We start from the raw sequence: 26,868 nt of genomic DNA, 5'->3' as shown, positions 1-26,868 counted from the left end.
TTAATAGTACTTAAATTGAAATATTCCTTAAATTTTGAAGACGAAGAAGATAAAGAGAGAGGTGTAAAGATTATTTTATGTACACTGTATATAGTAATAATTTGGATTAAAATATGTCATAGGAGAAAAAAGATTAATAAAAAAAAAATGAGATTCGAAATTTTAATTTTGAATCTTATTATTATTTAATAAAAAGATACGAAAAATAGAGTGTATATAAATTTGTTACGGATAATTGAATCATACATGCAAATATATTTTATTGTATAGAGACAGATATACAGTAAAGTAAGCTGGTTTGTTTCTCCTTCAGTTATCAAAGCTGGGAACTACCTTTCCACTTCCTCTTCCGGATTTTTATATTTGTAAAGCTTAGCATAAACCAAACAATAACCAAAATTCAGCAACCCTAGCACAACAAAGGTCCAATACAAATTGTCTAGCCTCCCATCGTTTATGTCAGCTGGAAACCATCTTGTAACATTCCTGATCAGATCAACCAGAGCTGTGCTCACATAGAAAGCAATCCCCACGACGATAGAAATCATGGCAGTTGCTGTGCTTTTCATCGAGACAGGGAATTCCTGATAGTACAATGAAACGTTTCCTGGAAAATGAAATGCTTCTCCAATCCTGACCACAACTAGTTGTGGGAACAGCCACAAGGACAGCATAGGCACTATGGCACCCTGCTGTTCCTGGAGGTGGTGATCGTGGGCTATCTTTAGCCTTTTTGACTCCACCAGGGCTGATATTGCCATGCTCAGTATGTTGAACACATGGCCTATTCCGATTCGTTGTAGGGGCGTTAAGGACTGGCCAGTCAGCTTCTGCCAGGTGGGGAACAAAACCGATCCAACAAGGCAATGAAGTTGGCTGAGGAGATTAGGACCACGACTACGATGGATCCAGCTGGGATCTTGAAATTGGGCCCAAGGTGACAGTCCAATGCTAGAGATTGGAGAACTGTCATGCTGGTCTGGATTGCGATAGGGGTGGCTAAAAATACTGTTCTTGCCCATACTGGGAAGGTTCTGATTAGAGTTTCAGGTCTTCCACTTGTTGGACTCTGCATATTCTCCATGACTTCGCAATTGATCCATCTGAATGGATGTCTCCTTCAGTTTTCTGTGCTGCACGGTTCAAGAACCTACATGAAATTAATTCAAAGTTATATATCAGATTCTATAGACTATCACCAAGAAGAAAAATGGAATTTTAAAGCGTTAGGATCAATGTCCTGAATAAGGCTTAACTCTTCTGGAGCAAGTTATGGGGTTCACAACTATTTTATTAGATTATCATCCGAATTAGTATTAAATATCACAACAAGGGTGAAGTTTTCTGTCTGACATGCTCCCAGTTGGCTAAAGTTAGGGTGGGTGGATAAGGCCAAAGGCAACCCTAATGGAAGAGCATGAATTGCAGCTAAGCATGCCTTTGAATTACCCGGTAGGTGCATCTCATTAAAGATAATCAAATAGTATGGTTTCTGACAGAAGTATTCTTATATTTCTTAACCTCCTAGGTGACATTTTTGACTCGGACAGGCAGAACTAATGCATACTGCAACTATCTTAAATATCTGCAAGCATCACCATTAATGAAGTTCCTGTAAGTCCACGTCTATAACAGCTCTCGGGTCCAATCTTACTTGCTTGAAAATCAAAGAATCCCGATTCTTCCAAATTGACCACATAACACAAATAATTTCCTCTTAAGTCCTCCTTTCCAACTTGTTGAGTTGACACCAGTCCACCATTGAGAGAAAACTTTCTGATATCTCTTTAGAACCCCATTTAGATGTAAGTCACGCTGCCCTCGCGACTTGGCAATTGCACAAACAGTGAAAACCTGTTTCCAGATCAGCACCACAAGAAGGTCAATTTAACTCCACATTTATCTTCCTTTGTACCCGTGCCGCTCGTGTATAGGAAGTCCACCGGTTTACGCTCTGCAATGCAAATATTATGATTTTATGTGTACTATATATACTAATAATTCAAATTAAAACATAATGTAGGAGAAACAAAATTAACAGAAAAAAAAGACGAGATTAAAAATTTAAATTTTGAATCTTAGTGTTATTTATTAAAAAGATATGAAAGATAGAGTGTATATAAATTTGTTACCGATAGATAAAATTAAACTATACATGCAAATATATTTCATTGTATAGAGGCAGATATACAGTAAAGTAAGCTGGTTTCTTTTCTCCTTCAGTTATCAAAGCTGGGAACTACCTTTCCACTTCCTCTTCCGGATTTTGATATTTGTAAAGCTTAGCACAAACCAAATAATAACCAAAATTCAGTAACCCCAGCACAACAAAGGTCCAATACAAATTGTCTAGCCTCCCATCGTTTATGTCAGCTGGTAACCATCTTGTAACATTCCTGATCAGATCAACCAGAGCTGTGCTCACATAGAAAGCAATACCAACGACGATAGAAATCATGGCAGTTGCGGTGCTTTTCATCGAGACAGGGAATTCCTGATAGTACAATGAAACGTTTCCTGGAAAATGAAATGCTTCTCCAATCCCAACGATAACTAGTTGTGGAAACAGCCACAGGGACAGCATAGGCACTACGGCACCCTGCTGTTCCTGGAGGTGGTGATCATGGGCTATCTTTAGCCTTCTTGACTCCACCAGGGCTGATATTGCCATGCTTATTATGTTGAACACATGGCCTATTCCGATTCGTTGCAGGGGGGTTATGGACCGGCCAGTCAGTTTCTGACAGGTGGGGAACAGAAACCGATCCAACAAGGCAATGAAGATGGCTGTGGAGATTAGGACCACGACTACGATGGATCCAGCTGGGATCTTGAAATTGGGCCCAAGGTGACGGTCCATTGCTAGAGCTTGAAGAACTGTCATGTTGGTCTGGATTGCGATAGGGGTGGCTAAAAATACTGTGCTTGCCCATACAGGGAAGATTCTGATTAGAGTTTTCAGGTCTTCCACTTGTTGGACTGTGCATATTCTCCATGACTTCGCAATCGATCCATCTGAATGGATGTCTCCTTCAGTTTTCAGTGCAGCACGGTTCAAGAACCTACATGAAATTAGGGGACTTGATCAATTAAAAACCTACATCAAAAGAAACAAATCTTCTTTGTTTGATTAGTTCAATGAATTTGTTTTTCTTCGTTCAAATTCAAAGTTATTTATCAGATTCTTCACCGAGAATAAAAATGCAATTTTAAAGTATCAGGATCAATGTCTTGAATAAGGCTTCACTCTTCTGGAGCAAGATATGGGGTTCTATTCAAGCATATTTTTAGAGAAGATAACAACTTTGCCGATGGTCTGGCCAAAGCAGCTGTTATGCGATTGGGTAAATTCTCTGCAGTTTTCTAATGCTTTGCTTGCCACTGGTTTGATGACAATGATCTATGATGGTTTCTAGTTCATCCCCTCTTTTCCTTTTTTGTATGGATGATGGATATTCATTTTGAGGATTATTTGCATTTTCAGGTGGGCATGAATTTTTTCTGCCCTTTTGCTTTTTTCATGTGTTTTGTGGCTGAATTGTGTGGCCATTTAGGACCCAGGGGACTTGTTGTTTTTTGTGGCTGATTGTTGTGACCCATTTGGTCTCTTTGTAACAGGGGATTAGCATCTGAAGGGTCTTTCTATACCCTCTCTGCTTTTTTCTGGCAACCCCCTTGCCAGCTCTATCAATAAAATGCTTGCAATGCCCTTCAAAAAAAAAAAAAGATATGGGGTTCGCAACTATTTTATTAGATTATCATCTGAATTAGTATTAAGTATCACAATGGTGAAATTTTTTTGTCTCTGACATGGTGAGCAAGGAAAGAAACATGCTCCCAGTTGGCTAAAGTTAGGGTGGGGGGATAAGCCCAAAGGCAATCCTAATGGAAGAGCATGAATTGCAGCTAAGCGTGCCTTTGACTTACCTGGTAGGTGCATCTAATTAAAGAGAATCAAAGAGTATGGTTTCTGACAGAAGTATTCTTATATTTCTTAACCTCCTAGGTGACTTTTTTGACTTGGACAGGCAGAACTAATTCAGACTGCAACTATCTTAAATATCTGCAAGCATCACCAGTAATGATTATCCAATGAAGTTCATGTAAGTTCATACCTGAAGCTCCGTTTAGGCGTTGTAGCCACGGTCTTACTTGTTCCATCTTGCTCATGGTAATAATCCTTACTTTCGGATGAAAGCAAGATGTTCCTCTTTTGTACAGCAGCAACAATCACACGAGCTAGACTCGTAAAAGGGCTTCCTTGTGGCTTGTCATGTCGGTAGAAACGCTTTCCCAGGAGAAAAATGATCAAACCAATAAAATTAGCAGCAGCGCAGAGGCCAAATCCCAATCCCCAGCTAATACTATCCTGAACATAGACGATGACTAAAGAACTTATAACACAGGCGGCGTAAAAGGTAAAGAAGAACCAGTTAAAGAAAATCCCTTGATCCTTAGGGTTATCAAACTGATTAGCTCCTAATGTTGCTAGAGTAAACCGTACCACCCCCAGGCCTATAGATGCCATGGTTATACCCGCATATAAAGAGGCTGATTGAAGTTTTGATGGACCATGGCAAAAGCTTGATCCCGTTTCACATTGTTGAGGTCTCAAGGAGCTGAGTGTTGCTGTTAAGGTTAGAAGAACCATTCCCTGGAAAGGTGAAAAAGCTCAAAATCAATCAAGTTTCTTGATCCAGTTAAACCTTCACTGTTGGAAAGATTATTTCCTATGGAAGTGAGCAATATATTCAGAATCATGTGTAAGTGTATTACCAGCAAAGAGAAACCTGAAGAAATTGAAACAACATGGAAAGAGCCAAGGAAAGAGTCAGCAAGGACTGCTCCAATGATCGGAATCATATTGATGGAGCCGTTGACCACATTGGCTATCTGAGTAGCGTCAATGCTCTCAACGTTGAATTCCTCGATCAAATACACGATCAGATTCGTCAGCCATCCCCAACCAGCTATCATCAACCCCGTCAGAGTTGCTGGCGAATCACAAACATGACCACAAACGTATCATTACAACATAGTTTTACTCATGTGAACACGTGTGCGAGTGTGTAGAGAGAGAGAGAGAGAGACCTGAAACAAAGAAAAAGGTAATCCAACCACCACGCTTTGCGCCGGAACTTAACATCTGTGCTTCGTTGTCACCTGAGACATAACCATTATCCATGTTGCTACCAGCTGACTGCTGCGACTCCATGGATGACGTTTTAGCCTTGGTTTGAAATTGAGATACTTTTGTTAGGCAGCACTGATTTTATAACCCAGAGTTGTTTTTGTACTACTATACCTTATTATATCTACCCCACATATTGTTGCTAGTCTTCCTCCTCTTAGTTATCTGACATATAATTCTTCAAGTAGCAAAAAACAATAGTTTCTTAACAACCCAATAATTACCCACCTTTTTGCTTGTGTCACGTAATGTCAAATGCAAGACTGAGACAGCAATACCTAAAAGATTTGCTTGAAATAGATTAACATAGAATCTTTTGTTTGAATTAGATGTTGGTTAATTACTTAAGGGCCTTTTCTCCATGAATTTAGTTGTAATATAAGCAACCAGCCAACCAGAAGTGTGAAACTGTGAATGATGTTAGAAGAGCTAGTATTTCAATCTGTTATTTTTAATTTATGGTAGCTGAAATGTTCCTGACAATAAGTTTGACTTGCATAGGCAATTAGAAAAGAATAATGAAAGTTGCAACTTGTTTCATTACATTATTTCATCATTCCATCACTCATCAAAGCTGAGAACTGCCTTCCACTTTCTTCTCAAAGGTCCAGTAGACATTGTCCAGGCTTCCATTGTTTATGTCATTAAGTAACCATTTTGTTAACACTTCTGATCAGGTCAACCAGAATTTGTGCTCACATAGAAAGAGATTCCAATGATTATAGACATCATGGCAGCTGCGCTGTGCTTTTCAGTGGGGCAGGGAATTTCCTGATAATACGATGAAACATTTCCGGGGCAATGGATGCATGCCTTCTCCATTGCCATCCAGAACAAGTTGCGGGAACAGCCACAAGACCAGCATAGGCACCACGGCATCCTGCTGTTCCTGACGGTGGTGATCATGGGCTATTTTGAGCCGCTTTGCCTATCCGCCAGTTCTGATTCGGCCATGCTCACAATGTTGAACACATGGCCTCTTCCGATTCTTTCATGCGGGGGTCAGAGAGACCGATCTGACAGAGCAATAAAGATGGATGTGGACATTTGTACCAGGACTATGACAGATCCAGCTGGGATCTCGAAATTGGATGCAATGTGAGGGTCCATTGCTAAAGCTTGGAGAACTGTCATACTCCATTGAACTGCTAGCAGGATTCTTATCAAAGTTTTTAGATCTTCCACTTGTTGCACTGTACAAAGTCTCCATGGCTTTGCGATTGATCCATCTGAATATCTCCTTCAATTTTTCTAATTTGGCAAACAGGATGGATCACTAAATTTTATTAGTGATGTCATAATTAAAATAATAATAATAATAATAATAATTAAAAGAATATAAATATGTTTTGAGAGAGTGAAAAACGTAATTAAGATATCAAAAGATTGTGAATATCAAAAGTAAGACTTAAATTTTTTGAGAGAGAAAAGTTTAGGTTTTTGTCTTTTTTTTTATAAAATAAGAAAATTTATTTTACCTTTTCGTAATATTTAAATATTAATATATAAATAATTTTTTGATAAATTTATTTTGATTTGAAGTTTTTGACTCTACTCTCTACAAAATTACAAAAAAATGAATTCATTAACATCATTAATTACATAAAACTCTAACATAAGTAACATAACGAGTAAAAATTTTGTACGCTTAAGTAAATTAATGATGTCACATGATACCATTATATTACATGTACGTCCACCTCTGACTGCAAGGTTGAAGAACCTACATATCATATATTAAATTTTACTAAGTTACTTAAGCTCAATATCTCAAGTTATTGACTATTAGATGCTTAAGATTCTTTCATGAAGGAGAAATAAACATTAAAAAAAATTGAATTGAAAATCTCGTGCGAAGTATAGTTTAATTTAATAGCATATCATCCAAAGAAGTCATAGGTGGCGACAATTTATGTAATAAAAGTTTGAATAAAGACCATTGTTATGGGACTTGACAATTATTGCTAATTTAGAGATTTTTAAGTTTAGCAGCTGTCCTAGGCTAGGTGTGTATTGCAAAAGAATAATGCAACTTGGCTTTGAAAAAAAATTGATGAGATCAATCATTTTATTGATAACCTAAAGTTATGGACTTCCAAATATATTATATAAGAAAATTTTAATACTATATGTTTGGTAGAGAGAAATTAAGGCAGTTGCTGTGCTTGATAATGAAATAGGAAAATCCAGATAATAAAATATAAAGTCGTCCCGAAAAATATGAAAATATTTTTAAATTAATTATTATTAATTTAATAATTTTTCAAACTTAAATTACGTAATTTTTAAAAATTTAAACTCAAGTTATTAATAATTCACATCCGATGTGAGATGAGGTATCACATTGCCTATTAGCCGCCACCCATAGCTAGGACCCTAGTCTAATAGATACTTTCACCCTCTAAAGGGGTGATCCTTGAATGATTCAAAGACCCAGATTCTTGGCGAGGATAGATGCTTGTCATTTAGAAAGCAGAATAGAAGCAGCCTTCCTTTGATCTAAGATACTCTTTGTCAGAACTCAGCAAGTCCCTCACGGTTAGGAATTCAGTAAATGCTCTTTCTTCTTCTAGTCTATTCATCCAACATTTACATCCTGACTTGAAACCATTTGTAATTCCTGGAAAACAACATTGAAAATATGCTATTTGATCCTAGTGAACGAATTCATAAACTTAAGCCGCTCGAATATCTTCATTTCATTGAGACTGGATAAGGATAGGGGTTTGTCAAAATTTGATATGTATCTAATCATTGAGCTTGAATTCTTTGTGAAAGCGACCAAGATACTGACTCTATGCTATACTGTGAAAATATGGTGAGGTGACAGCGAAGTAAGCAGGCAGCACTATCAATATCCAATAAAAGAAATAGAAGGCAGGCTTGTTCTGTTCCTATTCTTGTTCTTGTTCTTGGTCGTTGCAACAACAGAAGAGGTTGTATGGCAAAGACATTCAACAGTATATCAACTTTGACTCAACATGAATTTTGACATACAATACTCGAGTTGATTGACGATGTTGTACAGAATAACGGAATTACTGATATTTGTTACAACAGGATGTTTTGCGTGGGTTACACTAGAATAAAATACAACACACAAAAAAAAAAAAGAAGCATTTGATACGGTCAGAAGAGATTAAACAAATAAAAAATAAACACATATCAGAAGTGGAGACAACACAAATTTACGAAGTGTTGTGGCTTGTGAAGCTTGCGAGGGACTCGCCTCATGAAAACTAAAATCAATGGGCAGTCATGGGTGCAAACTCAGCAAAGCCAACCCAAAGAAATTGCAGATGCAAAAATAGGATGTCTCAGTTCGCATCCCACCAGCATATTCTGGTCGCTATCTGTCAGCCACCGCAAACTTTTTCGCCAAACATTACTTGAACTGGGGCATTTAGAGGATAGAAGTATCTATCGATACCAAACAGGAAAAGTATATTTGATTAAGCATAATTTGGATTCAGAGCTATGGCCTCCTTGTAAATCATGTCCTTCATCTGCTCTTCTCCCAATGGTTGCTGCTCAAAGTCGAAAGAAAATGGCTCAGCACTGACTGGTTCATCAGCTATGTCGTGTAATCTTTCAAGATAAGGATGGGCCAATGCTTCTTCAACTGTCAACAGACAAATTGAACTTTCAGGTGAGAAATACAAAGAACTGCCTTCAGCCAGTAACAAATTTGCGTCTCAACTAAGTAACCACAATGCAGGGATGGTTTTCATTTCAATGATGACCAAACAGAGTTCATTTTATTGCACAACAAAATCTTATAAAATTATAGTTAATAAATTGAATTCATGAATCCATAAAAGCATGATGGTAAATGTAGAACTCACCAGTAATTCTTCTGGTGGGATCAAATGTCAACATTCTTTCGATGAGATCAATAGCCAATGGATGAACATGTGGGAAAACATTTGCCAATGGTTGGCGGGGGTGTGCAGGGAGCTGCCTGAGATATCTTCTTGCGTCCTCATTTCGGAGAAACCCAAGATCAGATTCAGTTGGTGTGCCAAGCAGCTATACAGCAGAAAAGGCATTGGTAAGTATTCATCCAAACAAAGAACAAGGAAAGAAAGCAACTCAAATTTAAATCCAATATCACATTAAAAATAACAAAATCATACGTTTATCATTGCCATGTATACTAAGTTACATTAGACATCTTAAGCTACAAGTACTTTGTCTAAACCCAAACTTTAGAAATGAAAATGCTAACCTAATGAAAGGCATAATCAGCATGGAATCGAAATTAGAGTATTAGTTGTAACATGTATCTTGAATTAGAGATTATTGCACTGTTGATCATTCTTTTTCATTTGTTGCAACTACTGTAAATTTATACCACATTATTAAGCATATTCCTCCTTATAAAGTCAGCTAGCTTTAGTCATCATTTGCTTAAATCTCAATTTACCTCAGTCAATAGACGCATCTGATGCACATGATCTTTGCCAGGAAATAGAGGCTTTCTATTCATGAGCTCCATAAAAATGCAACCAACGGACCACACATCTATGGCAGCTGTGTAGTCCGAAGAGTTCAGCAACAGCTCTGGTGCCCTATACCATCTCGTGACAACATATTCAGTCATGAACTCATTCTCAGCAGCAGGTCGAGCAAGACCAAAGTCACAAATCTTAAGATCACAATTCGCATTCAGCAAGAGGTTGCTGGGTTTCAAATCTCTATGAATCACATTCGCAGAATGTATGTACTTCAGTCCTCGAAGAATCTGATATAAGAAATACTGCATACCACAAAACAAAATTATTTAAAATGAAATCAACATAGACCAATTACTTATACATGAGCGTTATATATTTCGAAAATAATAAAACTTGGATAAGACTCTTTGCTGTTCTCTCAGGTTCTGCAATGTTCATTGGGAAAGTTGAGTAATTTACCTGACAATGCTCCTCAGATAAACCCTGATTGGAGCGAATGATCTGGTGAAGATCGGTATCCATGAGTTCTGTGGCAATGTAGACATCAGTAAATTCTCTACGCAAAGGCGGAGGAATCACATCTCTAATTGCAATAACCTGTTTTCCAAGCACAAAATCATTACCTTAGAAATTTAGACAAAGCTCAATATTTATATCTAAGATTCAAACTTAAACTTAAAATATATATATATATATATATATATATATATATATATATATATATATTTCNGAACTAAGGTTTCCATTTCCTTGACCGATAATGATTGATTAACCTCAAAAAATCATTTAAGGAGGAATAAATTTATCAAATAAAAGAAAATTTCTCCACCGTTTCATTTCCTAAAAATTATGCGATAAAAACATTACAAAATTAAAAAAAAAAAGTTACAAAGAAAGAAGCTCACGTTATCGTGATCCAAATGTCGAAGCAGCTTAATCTCACGAAGCGTACGCTTAGCGTCCATGTGATTATCAAAAGCGTTGGCGATTTTCTTTACCGCCACCATCTCATTCGTCTCCGAATTCAACACCGAGCTTCAAAATCCAAAAATACAAAAAAATAAAATTTCAAAATCGAACGATATAAACTGAAAAAACCGAAAGAAATAGCTAACTTTTTAATCGCATACCAAACGATGCCGTAGGCTCCGCGACCGATAGGCATGATCGGAGGCCGATACTTAGACGTTATCTGAAATAAATTTCCAAAAATACTATACTGAATATATTGACCACCGTGCGTATGAATCGCCGGAAAATCTCCTAACTGACCACCGGCGTTTTCCGGAACAACTTCAGCCATTTCGCTACCTTTTACTTGTTCACTGTTCTCCTTTTGACTCCTTTTTTTCTTCCTTTTGCTTTCTCTTTGAGTAATCGAAGAGAAGTCTAAGGTTTTTTATATATAGGGGGGGGAAAAAAAGGAAGAATAAATTATTATTATTATTCTTGTGGTGTTTTAGTGAGAGCTTAAGAGAGAGCTTCGTCATAGCTTCGAGGAAGGAGGAAGGAAAACGCGCGAGAAACAGAGGACGCGTTTGATGGAGGGCTGAGATCGCGGCCGCCTCTAATCCACGGTTGAGATTTCATGGAGTTCTGTCAACGGTCTTATTCGCCCTCTTAACTGCCCTTTTAGCCAGCTTTATGGATTAAAAATAAAATAATTGGTTTTTTTAATATATTTTTTGTAATATGCCACATTTAATAAAGCTTTTTTAATTACTGTAATATTCATGAGTAATATTTTTCAAAAGGTCAAAGTTAGGCCGCATTTGGATGGATAATATAAATAAATAATTCTTACATTACGGGTGCTATTATTTGTAATTATGTTTTAATGTACATTTTTTAAAAATCATATAATACAAAAAATAATATTCTTTTCATTTTAATGAAAATTAAATAAAAAGTTTTGATTTTGATGTACTTTATATTAAAATTTGAAAAAAATTATAAAATATAACTATTACATTGTTTAATATGAAAAATAAATTTATAATATAAAATATAATGTATAAAAAAATTTCCTTTTGAGATATATAAAAAAAGGAAAGCATAATAATACTTAAAAGAATCCTTAAATTATTCAAAAAAATTAAAATAAATTTTTATTTTTTGATTATGTTCAATCAAGTTTTTTTTTTATATATTTTAAATTAAATAAACTCTTACATGATTAATTATTTTAGTTAAAACATAACTTCTCATTTTATATCACGTTGTACGAATATGATATGTTAACATGTCATAATGAATGATAATGATATAACACGTGATATTTTTATTTTTTATATTAAATTTACGTCAATTTCACGTGATAATTATTAATTATAAAAGTACATTAAATTATACTTTAAAAAAATATTTTCAAATTAAGTCATATGTCTTAATTTTTTATTTTACATTTAACTCTGAATTATTTATAAATTTTGAAAAATGAAACTTATAAGAATAAAAAAATACAATTAATTTTTTTTTGGACCAAAGCGAAAAGAGAAAGGTCAATTATATGACACGTAAAGGATTTACGAAGGGGAATTACATCCAACCATTTGTAAACGTGATTAAGTCAATCGAAATTAAGGACAACAAGAACTGAAGGAAGCCAAAGCTTCAATTATTGGAGAACTTGTCAATTCAATTCCCGAACTACACGTAAACCCAAACATCCTTTTTATCATTTCGATTCCTTACCAAAGTCCCTTCCATTTACACATTGAAAGTTTTTCACAACGTGCATGATCATGTTGACATTTGTGGAAAACTTTTTCCCGTCGACGCGTTTTAATGTGACAATGCCCCAAACAGACGATAATGACGCCAAGGAAAGGTCTTTCTTTATGTGCCAAACAGCGGACAGAGGAAAGCGGAAAGGTGAAGGGGGATAATATTAAAACATAGTTCCGTGGGCAATGGTTCAAAGGGATTCCCCGTGAGAGAAAGCCAAGGTCAAAGTGCCAAAACTTCCTCTTATGTCATGCTGAACTTGACAAATCCAAACCCATTCAAAGAAAACAAAAAAGATTTTAAAGTGTTGAACTTTTAACCTTCCATGGAAAGGATAATTTTCGATTTAAAATTAAATTGCCGGATCATAAAAGATAAACGGATAAACTCCATTTATATTTTTTTATAATTTTAATTTTTCATACATAATATTTTATAATTTTTTTTCAATTAGCAATTTGTATATTTTTTTTTCTCCATTAGTATCTTGTCGATAATTTCTATTCTCGTGAATGATTAAACTATTAATTTTATTCAATAAAATCATCAAAATAAAATTAACTTATTTATTATATTAATTGGAAAAAAAAAAAGAATGTTTACACAAAATGTCACTTGAGAGCCTATTACTTGTAGAACCAGAGTTTATTCATAAGATGTTAATTGAAAAAGAAAATATCTATACGGAATTAATTGAGAAAAAATGACAATTGTCATGTAAAAAATTAAAATCACAAAATATATAAATAGGGTCGAGCCATGACCTAGAAAGTAACCAAGAACTTTCACTGTCCATTACTAACTATGGTGCTTAAGGTTATGACTTTCTAGTCTGTTTTTAGCATTAAAACATGATTGGAGTGTGCTGTCTTTGGCAAATTAATTAACTAGTCAAAACTAAAACGAGTGTGTTAAGATTTGCGTTAGTAGTGTACTTTCATGCAACACGCTGTTCAATTCACTGTTTGGTTTGAGGTTCTTATCAGGAAGCTTGGTTTGACTAAACCTTGTCGATAAACCCTCACTGACTTTGTTTCGTAGCAAGTGGCTTGGACCTATGTGGAACAATGGCTCCGACCAAAATCTGCGGATGATGGGTCACGTATCTGGCTTATGACCCTAGAAGGGAAACTTGCCAATCCAGGAAATACAGTCCTGGACTATTTCCAGGCCCATTGGCATTGAATTCACCCTTTTTTAGGAAAGGATATTAGACCCCGACACCACATACCCAGTAGGCCCAGCTCTGGTTTTCCTAGGGAAAAAATCTACCGAGATTGCTAGCTCCGTCTGTCTACTCCAACTGCTCAATCATATAGCCAAAAGGCAATCAACTTTTGTAACATGAGGCCATACCAATTGGCTGGTAGCAAGGATGGCAGTCACCATCATAACTTTGATAAGGCAGTCCCATCACAAATGCCCCCCTTGCTTAAGCTTAGGTAGTGGGAAGGGAGCAAACTCTAAATTCTAAACTGCCCTTTGTGTGTGGTTAACTCTGAAAAACACTATGACACATAGCTTATCTTCAGCTATGTATTAACCAATCATTTGTGAAATCATCCACCATGAAAGCAAGCTTGAGAACAAGGATAAATAACCAGAATGGGGATGTGCATTTTGAAGAAATTATATTATTTATCTAGAAAAGCTTAGTACCATCTGAAATCTCCCCAAAATCCATTCAACATGTTCAACAAAATAAGACCATAAAACCACCCAAATTCTTCAGCCAACAGCTGCCAAGTAACTATTTTTTAAGAGTTTACAAAACCCAGTACATGTGAGGCAGCAAACGTTGTTGGCTTCATCTCGTTTTGCAACCATAAGCTTATGCATCAGCAAATCTGCGAGGAAAAATAGAGACCATAAGTGATCTCACAAAGGGAGGAAGCCGAGTAAAATTAAGTACAGGATAATTGAAGTTCAATAAGAAATTAATGCAAAGATTACCCTAGCTCAGAGAGCTTCAGGTGAGCTTCAGTGTAGTCGGCAAAGAAGGCATCCTCATCCTGCAAATAAGTAAAAATCAACAGAATCAGCAACATTGAACTTCTCAGTTGGGGATTATGTCAAAATTCTGATACACTGGAATGAAGGAAAGAGTTACATACAGCAGCATATTTATCAACAAGTGGACGGAAAACAGGGTCAGACAGGAGAACTACGTCAGTTGGCAACTTCAAAAGGTCTTCCTTCTCTCCAGCCAAGAGCTCCCTGTAAAATATTAACCAATTAGCATCAACTTCAGGACAGATTGCTCAACGCAACTCAATGGACTTGTATTTGCATGTAACGAAGGAATAACATGATTCATAAAAAATGAAACTCACTTGAAGTAAGAGTTGTCAAAGATGAGGGGGTTGGTAGTCCATGGTCCCTCAAATCCAGACCTCTCCTTGTGGCACCTTCCCTACATAAAAGGCAAAGAAAATATATATCATTCTAAGTCGATAGGCAAACAACATTTCAAACATCACAAAAACATGGGAATTTGAAATTTTTAGAACAGACCAGGGTGTGGCCACCAGAAAGGGCAACAATGTCCTGGTCGCTAAGACCCATTTGAGCAGTAAAGACCTGCCTCAAGTGATCAGCTCCTGCAAGACATTTATCAAAAGATTAAATCAAAATCCATCACTCAGCTAACAAAGGCATGTCAACAAGCTTTGACAAATAGTGTATACTAACCCTTGGTAGCATCAGGAAGACGGCCCTCAGGTGGTGGGTGAGGCTTGTCCTGCATTCATAACAAGAAGCTTGTAGGTAAATACAGTACCAACAAATTTCGTTTTCCGATAATTCGACACAATAAAATTCACTTTACGTTTTGTTGCTCAAAGCCATTTCACAAAGAGGAACATCATCTAAAAGTTCAGCACCAAAACTAAGTCCCTCACTATTTTCCCCAAAATTAAAAAACAATAGATAATCTAATTGCAAAACCAAAATATTAGACACTGAATTTCCTTTTAACTCTAATAATATAACTTAAATTTTCATTCAAGATCCATGAACGTACACATCAACATTCAATTAATGTTAAAACTAAATGTTGCGGAATCAGATATTATCACTGACCTCTCTTCCGGGGTGGAACGGAATTTCAGGTCCACCAGTGATCTCGACAGCGACGACACCGGCAAGCTACCAATCATTAAAACACGAAGATATAAAATTCCAGTCAAAATCAAACCAAACATAAAATAGTCCAAGCTGAAGCGAATATATGTATATATATCTATATATATCAGATTAAAAGTAGAGTACCTGGTAGAAGTCAGCGTAAGTGAGATTAGGGAACTGCTCCTTGATCGGCTCGAGAAGCCTAACAGAAATATCGAGACCGTTGTTAGCACCATGTGCCAGCTCAGCAGGCTGCTTCATCGTTCCGAATGGACCTCCGGTCCTGGTCTTAACATCGAAAGTTCCAGCTGAGTGCCATCTGTTCCCCCCACCATCACCGTCCGATCAATCAACATCACAAAATCTCACAACCAATAATTACATCAGACGACAGGAAAAAAAGAACAAAGTGAGCTTACGCTAAACGGAGCATGATTGGGGCACAGTTCTTCTCGGCGATGAGACCCCTGAGCTTGCGCTTGGCCTTCTCAACGGCCTTCTTGTATTCCTCGCTCACAGTCGGGTAACACTTCGTCATTTTCACTGATTACTACCCCAAAAAAAAACAAACCATATCCATATTAACCAAATATTTCAAATCAATAAGATCAGATCCTAACTCAGATCGGAAACCAAACCTTTCTGAAGGTGCGGTTGATGGAGAATGCAGGTAAAACTATTTATATAAACCCTAAACACCACGCGATGGACACGAGCTGAGCACAAGCACTCTCCTCAGGGGGGGGGAGATATAAGGGGAGAGTGAAGAGAGGGAAGGTTCTAGTAGACTGTTATCAGCCGTACGATTATCTAAGATCGTGTGGTTGGTGTTTGTTTGAGATGTCAACGGTCCTGATTTGGGATGAGTATTTATGATGCACGGCTGGGCTTGCCGGGTTAGGTGGGCTGATCTAAGAAAGGGAAAGAAAATAGTCAAGATTTTATTGGAGAAACGGGATTTTGGTTTTGATTTATTACCATAAAGATCGGAGGGCCCACCGAAATTGGAATGGTTTCTAATTTTTTTTATAGGCAAAATGAAATGGAATGGATTTTTCGAAATGACCGATTTCTCCTTACAAGGGAAGAATGGAGGATCAATTTGCTGTATTGTGGTTTATGTAAGCTCTCTTCGTCATTGACAACGTGTCTTCGGATCAGACCGCTACCTTTTGAGCTTTCTTACCGTAAATGGAAAATATTTTGTGGTTGAACGATGATCTTTTCGCTGGAGACAGTTCCCATGCAATGTATCGAAATAAAATGGGTTGACAAAAAAATAATAATAATTTAAAATTTAAAAATATTAAAAATATCATATTCGAGAGACTAATATTCAAAATAATTGTGGCTGATCATTTTTATTTGAATGAATTTTTAATTTTAAACTTCATAGTTATCAAATAATACGATGAGAAATAAAAGTATCGTGAGATTTAAGTTAAATGATAATAAAGATGACAAATATATGCTTGTAATTTATCAAAGATTTCACTTTTTTGTTTTTTTTAGAAAAAGTTTTAAGAGTTAATTTTTTTAATTAAATATGAGATTTAACTCATTCAGTTAATATAATTCTTTTAGTTACATTAATAATTACATTACATGACAATCCAGGTGTCATTTGCATAATTATTAAATATTCAAATGAAAAACAAACAAAGGTAAATTGTGTAATAATTAGAGTCTAAAGACAAACACAAACAGGGTTTAAACTTAAAAAATATATGGAATGTTAATCAATGAAACTCAAGCTTGTTTCACATTTTTAATAACAATATATGACTCATGTTTTTGTAAAAAAAAAAATCGAGCTCAATATGGTATCAAAATCTATATGTTTGTGAAAATAAAAAAACCAAGCACAACATGATATCGAAATCCTATTATGGTAAATTATCAATACAACAATTCTTTAAACAATTATTATTAATTAATTAACAAAAACACATTACTTGCTGAATTTCAAAATTAAATTGTATTAAAGAATTTTGATAATTAGATAAATTTTTATTATTGTTTCGAGTAATATTTGACTTAAAATAATCGTTACTTGAATTTTAACAAACCACCACGTCAATTTTGAAATTGCAAACAAAATTATTTACTAATATATATTTTTATTTCTCAAATCAATATGATATATTTTTTATTTGCAAAATGAAAATGATTTCTTTTTTTTTATTTGCAAATGAAAATGGTTTCAAGTGCAATCCAAATAGGAAATGGAGGAGTGGAATAGCCGAATAAAAATGGCAGGGAAGGTTATTTTTGTCAATTGAACTGCCAAGTGAAATTATGGTAATTTTCATATCGTGGAAAAATATTTGTATTCACAGTGTGAACGCGTTCGAGGGAGAGAAGATTCCATTCGAGCAGTGATAAAGATACGGAGCTTCCCACAGGAACGCCCATCACCCTTTTATTTCCCATTGGTCAAAATGAAAAAAACTGCATGTGCATTCATCGTTTGCGACGCTCCTCTGTAGACCAAAAGCTGCAATCCCATTGGTCCTAGGACTCAATATTGCCAATACCTGTTCGCCACGTGGATTAAGAAAAATAGGGGATCCTGAGGCCGCCCCCACGTTGACGCAACCCAATGCAAACGCACTTGGCGCCAGTTTTATGCCACTTTGCACGTTGGCCTATTAAAAAAATTACTTTTTGATAGAATCGATTAAAATTATTTGATTATGTTCCATGACCAATTGAAAATATTATTATATTCTTTCTGCAAAAACAAAATTTATTTTAATATTCTTTTTTTAATACTTTATAATAATTATTATAGCATGTTAAGTTGTTTGCCACAATTGATAAAATACTTATTTATTAAATATATTTATTATCTATTGTGTCTACTCGAATACAAATAATAAATATTATCAATTTAAAATTTATAATACTGTCCTTTAAGTGTTATATTGAATTAAAAAAATGAACATATTTATTGATGGATTTTCATTATCTAGTAATTTTATTTGTCCATATATATGACGGATAAATTATTTCATTAAGAATTATAAGCAAAGTGAAAAGAATTTGTTGTCCAAACCAGACTATTAGTCGGAAAAAGTAAAAAACAAAGTCATTATAGGATGTGAATAGGAATATGCTTCCCAAAGCGTCAAACCTCGTGACCATTTATTGGTCAGAAATGTGGGTCCAACGAAAAAATGACTTTAAGGATAGGCTTTTATAAATATATATATAGTCTAAGTTATACTTTATACTATTATCATTATTACATTATTGATTAAGAACTTAACATTTGTTTCTTAGTTGTATGATAGTGACGATATTATCCATACATTAAAAAAAGATTAAATAATTAAATAAATAAATAAGGCATAATTATGATCATAAAAAAAACACGTCAAGAAAGAATTTGCACATATCTCCATCCCTTCCCACAACCCCCCCCTTTTATTTTTGTTCTAAATATAGGTATTATTAATTGAAAGTTAGTTTTCGAACTTTACCTCTGTCGTATCAATCATACTGAAAAGAGTATTAATACTAAGTTCTTAAACAAAATAGTTAATTAACTAAATTAGTTGACGTCTTCGTCTACTTCTTTTAACTTATATTAACATATCATTGGGGTGAGTCATTTGCCAAGCAAAAACTGATTAGAAACAAACAAACAATTGAAGCAAAACAATCGAACTATCTTTTAACTAGAGCTTTAGCTAAACTGTTTACGTCTTGAATTTGGGGTTAGAATCTTCCTTTATGTTTCGTTTTTGGCTTGTTTATAATCACCAGTAATCATTATAACTAGCAATTGAACGTAGTAATCAATGTTTCAATCCATAGAATAAATATTTCTTTGTCATAGCTAAAAAATGTCAAGGTATGCTTGGTTGGAGAGAATGGAATAGCCATTCTTCCCTTATTCTCATTCTTGAGATAAAGCTGCATTTGATTCAATGAAATTGCTATTTTTCAGAATAACCATTTTAAAAGAAGCCTGAATAACCATTACCAAGGCCTCCTTGGTAATAGCTATTCCAAATTGTTGTGAATAAGAAAAAAAGTTGATTAAACAAATATATCTTTTTACAATTTAAAAATTACCTTATAAAAAATTACTAAACTTAATTTTTTTCTCTCTCTTCCTCACTCATCTCTCTAAAGCACAAAAGACACAAATTTTTTACTTCATTTTCAAAAAAAGGGAAATGAAAATATTTAAATATTATTTCACTATAATAAATATTATAAGGCATATTTCTTAATATTATTATTTGAATATAACAAATGTAACAAAGAATATTATTTAGTATTATTTAAATTTAATGAAGAATACATTTTATCTTTTAATATTAAATATTATTTAATTATAATAAAAAGTTTAATTATCTTCTAATACAAAATATTATTAAATTATAATAAAAATATATTTTTATTTTGATGAAAATATTATTTAATTATAATAAAAGTTATTTTGATTTTATTGCTCAGAATATTTTTATCTTTTAACAAAATAAATTCTTTAATTTTAATAAAGATTATTTTTTTCTTATCATAGTATTTTTTTTAATTAAAAAATTTTTAAATTTTAATAAAAAGTATTTTTATCATTTACCCATTATTTTTTAACCATTCTTAAAATTATTCTTGCCAACCAAATAATAGAATAAATAATAATAGCAATTTCTATCATATTCTATTCCCATGAATCAATCTACATAATAACTATTCTTCCTCTATTTTATTTCTTTGAAATGACTATTCTATTCTTATTCTATTTTTTTCAGTGAACCAAACATGTCATCAGTGTTCAGTGTTATCTTATTTAATACGAGCAACTGTCATTCGAAAAAGAGTGAAACTGGAAACATTGTAAAGACGACAAGGAATTGGTTAGAAGCTAACGTCATACAAAAAAAATTAATACTACCCCAAAGATCCAAACAATTTGTAAATGAAATAATTCGAATATTCCACTTACCTCTTTTAGAGAACGTCCCATGAGAGAGGAGAAAATTGAAAATAATATATATATTATATAATATATTCTTACCTTTTTTTCTCCCTTTTACATTAATTATTTATGTAAAAAGATTAGTTATTACCTCAAAAGTCAAGGTTTTTGACCTTTCTGAGGTCATAGATGGCCAATCGTGACCCACGAATCAGCCGTTCTTTATGCAAAAAAAGGTCCAAAAACTCACCGTCATATATCCTTCGGTTCAAAGTTCAGACCTGCTGCAAAAAAACCGTGTGTCAAAAAATTACGCACATTGACACATTGCACAACAAAGAACTTTAATCTATTTTCGTGAGATTTTTTTCTTATTATATATATATATATATATGACAAGAAGAAGAAGAAGAAAAAATACATTGGACTAGTGTTTTCGGTATGGCCCGAAAGCTCAAATTAGACCTGGTTAGATCAATTCAATTCGGTTGTGAAGGCCCGTTGAGCAGACAGGTATATAACCCGCAAAATTTTATTGGCCCAGCCTCAGCAACGACCCTGCAGCATTTTCTGGCGCCCTCATTAATGTCAAGGACGAGGAGTCAACTCAAATGGACAACTGTAGAACCGCAGCAAAAAGTTCAGTACAAAAAACAGCTCCGTGCACAGTTCTTACGTTAGCAACACGATCTTTTCTTTTTCTTTAAAGGCTGTTAGTTGCATTTGCAGGGTGATCAGATTGTCAAAAAGAAACGGTGATCCGAGAAAGGGGTGTCTAAACTTCTTTTTTTTTTTTTTGCTGTAGAGATGATGCCAGTTACCAACCACTGGAGAAGCTGACCACAAGGTTTTACAGTGTGGGGGGATGCTATTGCTGTTCAGTGATCAGTCACTATAGCCTACAATGGAAGAAGGTTTAGCAGTTCATTGCAGCAGTCACCCAACATGGATTCTAAGTCTGGTTGTTGAGGTCAGAACAGCTACATGGCTGCAGGTCTGTTGCTATGCCTCAGACATGCATTCCTGTTGTTCTCTACGGTACACTATGTCCCTGGTAGAGAAGCCATAACCATGCCTCTGTCATCTGCATTATATATATGCATCATTAGTGATCTGTTTCAATTCATCAGTACTTCCATTAAACTGGGATTTCAAGCTTGCTTAGAGACTTAGATACTTTCTCAATATATTTCAGAAGTTCAATGGGCCTCAATCACTATGTGTCAGCCATAAGCTCATTCATGAAAGACTAATTTAGCAGCAAATTTTGTTAGACATAGGAGACTAAGGAGAGTGACATTAAAAGACTTCTAAAATACAGAGGATAGCAAATGTAGCTGCAAATTGTTATTGCTTTAATTCCATATCTTACAATGTCCTGCTAAATCATAGAGCACAATATAAAACCTCGTAATAATTTAACATCACATACTACTATTTGATATCTATTCAGAGAATATAGCTGTAGATCATAGGGAAGGTAGGACAAGGCTTTATAAGATCAAACCCAACTAGTGTGAGATTAACGTTTAACTGTGTTGAGTCTGTCTATATTTTTATGTATATCAGTATATATTCCACATCAACCTAGGCTCTATCCTAGCAGTATTTAAAGCAGGCCTACAAGTAGAACAAACTTACTGAAACTTACTGAAAATAAATAAATAAATAAATATATGTATAGATTTAAGACTTTTAGAGACCATATACAGCAGTAAACAACTTACCAGCAATACACAGCATGCAGAGCTCAAGCAAATTCTTGGGTCCTGTGGCCCTTTTCATCCATGTTATTTTCCTTGCCTACATGCCACACACGTTATCTACTTGACTTTATAGTTTCTTCTGTCTTATCCATACAATGCGATTCAAATTGATAAAGAATAAAGAAATAAATTATACGCAGAAGCTGGAGATTGAATATGGAGTGATTAGTTTCAAATTTAATCGAATAGTGCACATGTAAAATTTAATAGGCATGCTGCACACATATAGGTTTAACATGCACCTCATCTAAAATCACATAATAATAATGAATTGTAGTCTTCAAGTAATAATCGCTTGTCATTATAGAACCTTGAGCCCAATACTTGCAGTAAGCAATTAGTAGGCATTTAAACATTTTAAGAGGAGAGATATTTAAGCACTACTACCCTTTTTGTTGATTCTGATAACATAATAAACACAATAGAATGAAGGGTTAACAAACCAACAGGGTGAATATGTTATTAGTGAATGGATAGGCGTTAGAAAAATCAATATGCAGCAACGGATCAAGGCACAAAGGTCAAGAGAGTCTTGAATTCACACACAAAATGCAGAACTTTCAATTTTAGGACAACGTCAGATTAAATCATGTAGCCATTAGATCTCAGCTTGACAGAGTTATAGTTAAAGGAGAACTGAAAATTTTTAACATCTTTCAAGCATGAGCAAACAAAAGATCACGATCCGCAATAGGTAAAGCAACTCCAATAAATAGTGAAAGAAATGACCCAGGAGCAACAGGGAAGAATGACAAGTTGTCAACATATTTGATTTCGAAGGGCAGGTTACAAGTTAACAACAAATTGAAATCAAACAAGTAAAATGATCAGTTATTCAGCCAGCAAGAGACAGCAACGATCATAAATGCGAAAATGGCAAAATGTATCATGCATTAACCCTATATATTCCATCATCAGTAAAAGTAAAAGAGCAATTTATAGATAGACATTCAGAAAGTCTATTATGTTCTGCTGACCTCAAGAATCCATCATATATAGGGTATGACACAGCAACAATCCATAAGCATAAGAGATACAACTAGCCACAGAGCGTAAATACAGGACATGCATGCACAAGACATCTGGTTTATTCTTATTGATCCAAAAACACAAAAAATGCAGTTTATTGCCAGGAAAGTGGATCGGTATTATTCATCACTATCATGAAAGTATAGGCTATGCATGCACAAGATGTGCGATTTCTGTTCCAGAAAAAGTTAAATAAGTTTAAACAACTTAAACATTTAAACCATATCACAAAAGGCAAAGGCCATGCATGCACGAGACATGAAATTTCTGTTTCAGAAAAGTTCAACTAGCATTAAACAACAGAGACAGTCATGAAAGCTATAGGTTATGAATGCATAAGACCTGTAATTTCAAGGTCAGAAAAGTTTAAATCAGCGCTAAGAACATGTGCATTCCACTACGCCATTAAAGGAAATAGATTCAACTCATTCTAAGGCAACTGAGCCCTTTTCTTCAAACTGGAAACCAACCTACCAGACTCAACATCGTGAATTCATAGCTCTGCCTTTGTAAAGCAAACCAAAGCATTGATAAGTATGGATAACAAAGCGCAAACAGGAAACTTTCCAAACAAGTAACCACGAATACTTAAACCAGCTATTTTTTAACACCTAAAAATCGAATTTGCTACTTTGGATCAAATTCTTACGTATATATTGAGACAGTGAAGTATAGAAACAATATACTATGATTAAAGGGGAACATTGCAACTTGCAAGCAAACTTTAGAAAATAATTAATGTATCCTCAATATAGGTAGAAAGATCTCCATTCACAAAGATTGATTAGCCGGATAAAATAATCTTAGTCAATTGCCAATCAAGTCAGATCGAACTTAAACTAAAGCAAAAGTAGATCGAATCCAGATAGCCTTAAACAAAATAGCTAGATTACGATTTACTAGAACAACAAAATTCACACTGTCACATCCATTTTTTTCCTGCATTTTCTGGGAAACCAAACGGAAACAATAAAAAAAAAGAAAAAGATTATTTAAACGAGAAGATGCAGCGTAACTGAAAATTTACTGAATAATTTAAGAAATATTGGAATTTAGTTGAGCATTGTTACTCTTTTATTGATGATTATCAACGGTTGTGGCTTTCCTGGATCAGAAACGACGTAGCTGCAGGAAGGTGGATGGAATTTCAACTCCATTTCTGTTGCGTGATAATGACTGTGTTTGGACACGCAGATTTGGAGGGAAAAAAGGAAAGTAAGAGGAAAGTCTCGAAGCATTTGGTTTTAATTGTTTTAAAAAATGATAAGAAAAAAAAAAACTATTAATGGAATCTTCTTACTTTGCCCTTCGTTTTCAACATATTAACAATTTTACCTGTCATGTCAAAAATCCTTTTGAAAATTAAAAAAAGGAAAAAGAAAATCTACTTTAATAATTAAAATTTTCATTTTTTATTAACTTTATTTTCCTTTCTTCCACCTTATTCCCAAAAAAAATAGAAAAATAGAAAAACATAGCAATTAGCATATAATCCTATAAATATAATGTCCTAATTTTTCTTGATTTTCATTTTTAATCTATTTTAATGTGAAGTTATAAAAGATAATTTATTTTTTGTTTCATTGATATTTTTATTTTGTACAAAAGATGAATAAAAATAAAGGAAATATCAATTAAAGGAATTCTTAACTAATTTCCTTCATATTTTTAGTAATATATTAGTGGGTTGACAAAGCAATTTTAGTAAAAGGGATAATTATTAGAAGTGGTTGTGTCATGTCCAATAGCATATTCATTTCCCCTTTCACCACATTTTTTTTCCTATTTCTCTTTTCGAATTTTGGTTTTTAGATGATTAAGGTATACAAAAGATATATTGGGAAAAATACATAAAATCTAATACTCCTACCATTTTACATTAACTTTTGATTTCATTTTAATTCTCTATTTCCTTTTCTTTATTTTTATAGTATTAAATTTAAAACTCTTTCAATTTTAAAACTCCTTTTCACGTAGGTTGTACTATTAAATTCATTACACGAAACCATTATCCAAAAAACATTTTTTTGTCATAAAAATACATGTTGAACCAAACATGACAATATAAATTTTCAAAAAAATACCAAATTTATTAAAAGTATTTAACATCAAATAAAAATTTAAATTACTCGTTTATGTATTTTCTCATTTATTAATGAATAAAAACGATTTCCTTAATAAAATTTGCTTATAAAATTTCAATCTTATCTATAATTAGATATCAGATAAAATAAATACATAATTATAATGCATAACATCAAAGCAAACACATGGTTTTGAAGAATAGTTTTGTCATAGATGTTGAATTTCTTTTCTTTTTCTTTTTAAAGAAATTCAGCCTATAGAAAAAACTTTTAATGCCAATAATTGGTTAACTCATAGAGAAATATATGGTCTTATGCCAATGAAGTATCGCCAAAGATTACATTTTTCTAATTTGTAATACCATTTTTTTGGCGACAATTTTCCAAAGCCACATGGCATTCTAACAAATCGGTGGGCGGGATTGCCTCCTTCCAATCAAAGTGCACATGACATGATGAGTTTTTGGGAGAAAATTCATCGATTTTAATTTAATTTTGACTATTATTTTTAAGAAAATTATAATTTTTTATATAATATTTAAAAATAATCAAAATTGAATTCATGTGATCATAAATATCAAACAAGTATAAATACAACGAGATAGGAAAAAAAATTTCAAGAATTGTTTTCTTCTAATAAAACATTCGAGTTTTGAATTGCTATTAATTGATTCTAGTGAGTTGATGCTCGATAATCAATCAATGTCATAGCATCATGTAGAAAATGAAACGTGTCCAATAATCATAGACCTTTCATCTAAATTAAAACTATATATATGTTTATAATATATAGATACAAAGATATTAGAACTTTCACATAATACATTATAATTAGAATAAAATTTACTCATGAAAAGGTGAATTTTAACCTTATTGGCGGTCCCCAAAATGGGTTTAGAACATGGAGATTTCTTTTCTATTTTAATTGTGTTCCTTTTTTGGCCATAAAAGTAATGCATTTGGTATACTTGAAAAAGAAAAATCGCAACCACAGATTTCAATATAGAATGGGAATTTATCAAAATCCCCCATTTCCCAAATAAGAAATGCTAAATTATTATTAGGTTGAAAGCATTGTTTCAAGAAAAGATGTGTGCATATTAAAAACCACAATATATAATAAGGTAACAAAACTAATATTAAATGCACGATTTTTTTTTCTAAAATTGTGTTTTGCCTAAACCAAAAGCTTAAGCGACCTCAAAACTATGAGTATTATCATTGGTTTTTTTTTTTAATTTAAGAAAAAGGATTTAGATCTTTCTTTTAAATAAAGAGATCATAAATGCTCAAATGCATCAATATTATCATAATTATTGGTTAACTTAGACGAATAATTAAAGTTTAAATGTACCAATTATGTATAATATATGTAAATATATTCTCGACAAATAAAAATATTTTATCTGCATTTTATATTTTTTTTTATAAATTTATGTTACATGTATAGTCTTAGACTATTAATCAAGAATCTGAACCATAAACAAATAACCTTATGACAAGAGTAATATTAATATAAGAAGTTTATTAAGGACAAACAACCTAAAGAGAGAGG

The 26,868-nt window shown here is 33.7% G+C and overlaps 3 protein-coding genes and 2 long non-coding RNA genes across 6 annotated transcripts; 1 reads left to right on the top strand and 4 right to left on the bottom strand.

The window, feature by feature from the left end:
* Positions 1,895 to 5,284, bottom strand: LOC18590835 (protein NRT1/ PTR FAMILY 2.7). The gene is made up of 5 exons (XM_018127946.1): positions 5,092 to 5,284; positions 4,777 to 4,994; positions 4,116 to 4,654; positions 2,244 to 3,062; positions 1,895 to 1,954 (listed from the first exon to the last, which is right to left on the bottom strand). Exons 1-5 carry the CDS (start codon positions 5,213 to 5,215, stop codon positions 1,948 to 1,950), a joined length of 1,707 nt encoding a protein of 568 aa, XP_017983435.1. The 5' UTR covers positions 5,216 to 5,284; the 3' UTR covers positions 1,895 to 1,947.
* LOC18590833 (mitogen-activated protein kinase 3) lies at positions 8,141 to 11,074 on the bottom strand. Its single transcript, XM_007016592.2, has 6 exons — positions 10,779 to 11,074; positions 10,554 to 10,683; positions 10,108 to 10,245; positions 9,618 to 9,950; positions 9,037 to 9,220; positions 8,141 to 8,813 (listed from the first exon to the last, which is right to left on the bottom strand). Exons 1-6 carry the CDS (start codon positions 10,949 to 10,951, stop codon positions 8,644 to 8,646), a joined length of 1,128 nt encoding a protein of 375 aa, XP_007016654.2. The 5' UTR covers positions 10,952 to 11,074; the 3' UTR covers positions 8,141 to 8,643.
* On the bottom strand, positions 13,973 to 16,254 carry LOC18590832 (L-ascorbate peroxidase, cytosolic). Of its 2 annotated transcripts, none has more exons than XM_007016591.2 (10): positions 16,140 to 16,254; positions 15,921 to 16,051; positions 15,646 to 15,820; positions 15,457 to 15,522; positions 15,067 to 15,115; positions 14,890 to 14,975; positions 14,709 to 14,788; positions 14,490 to 14,592; positions 14,329 to 14,387; positions 13,973 to 14,222 (listed from the first exon to the last, which is right to left on the bottom strand). In XM_007016591.2, exons 2-10 carry the CDS (start codon positions 16,037 to 16,039, stop codon positions 14,207 to 14,209), a joined length of 753 nt encoding a protein of 250 aa, XP_007016653.2. In that variant the 5' UTR covers positions 16,040 to 16,051; positions 16,140 to 16,254; the 3' UTR covers positions 13,973 to 14,206. The 2 variants fall into 2 exon arrangements, with proteins under 2 accessions (XP_007016653.2, XP_017983599.1); XM_018128110.1 differs by having other exon boundaries at positions 15,921 to 16,044; positions 16,140 to 16,247.
* On the bottom strand, positions 20,387 to 23,696 carry LOC108663173. The gene is made up of 3 exons (XR_001929179.1): positions 22,162 to 23,696; positions 20,856 to 21,518; positions 20,387 to 20,718 (listed from the first exon to the last, which is right to left on the bottom strand). It is a non-coding gene; the product is annotated as an uncharacterized LOC108663173 (long non-coding RNA).
* Positions 21,068 to 21,647, top strand: LOC108663174. The gene is made up of 2 exons (XR_001929180.1): positions 21,068 to 21,110; positions 21,240 to 21,647. It is a non-coding gene; the product is annotated as an uncharacterized LOC108663174 (long non-coding RNA).

The sequence above is a fragment of the Theobroma cacao genome, chromosome 9 (assembly GCF_000208745.1).
Source record: "Theobroma cacao cultivar B97-61/B2 chromosome 9, Criollo_cocoa_genome_V2, whole genome shotgun sequence".
Classification (NCBI taxonomy): domain Eukaryota; kingdom Viridiplantae; phylum Streptophyta; class Magnoliopsida; order Malvales; family Malvaceae; genus Theobroma; species Theobroma cacao.
The sequence above is the reverse complement of the archived record's forward strand: the minus strand, read 5'-3'. Positions and strand labels throughout refer to the sequence as shown.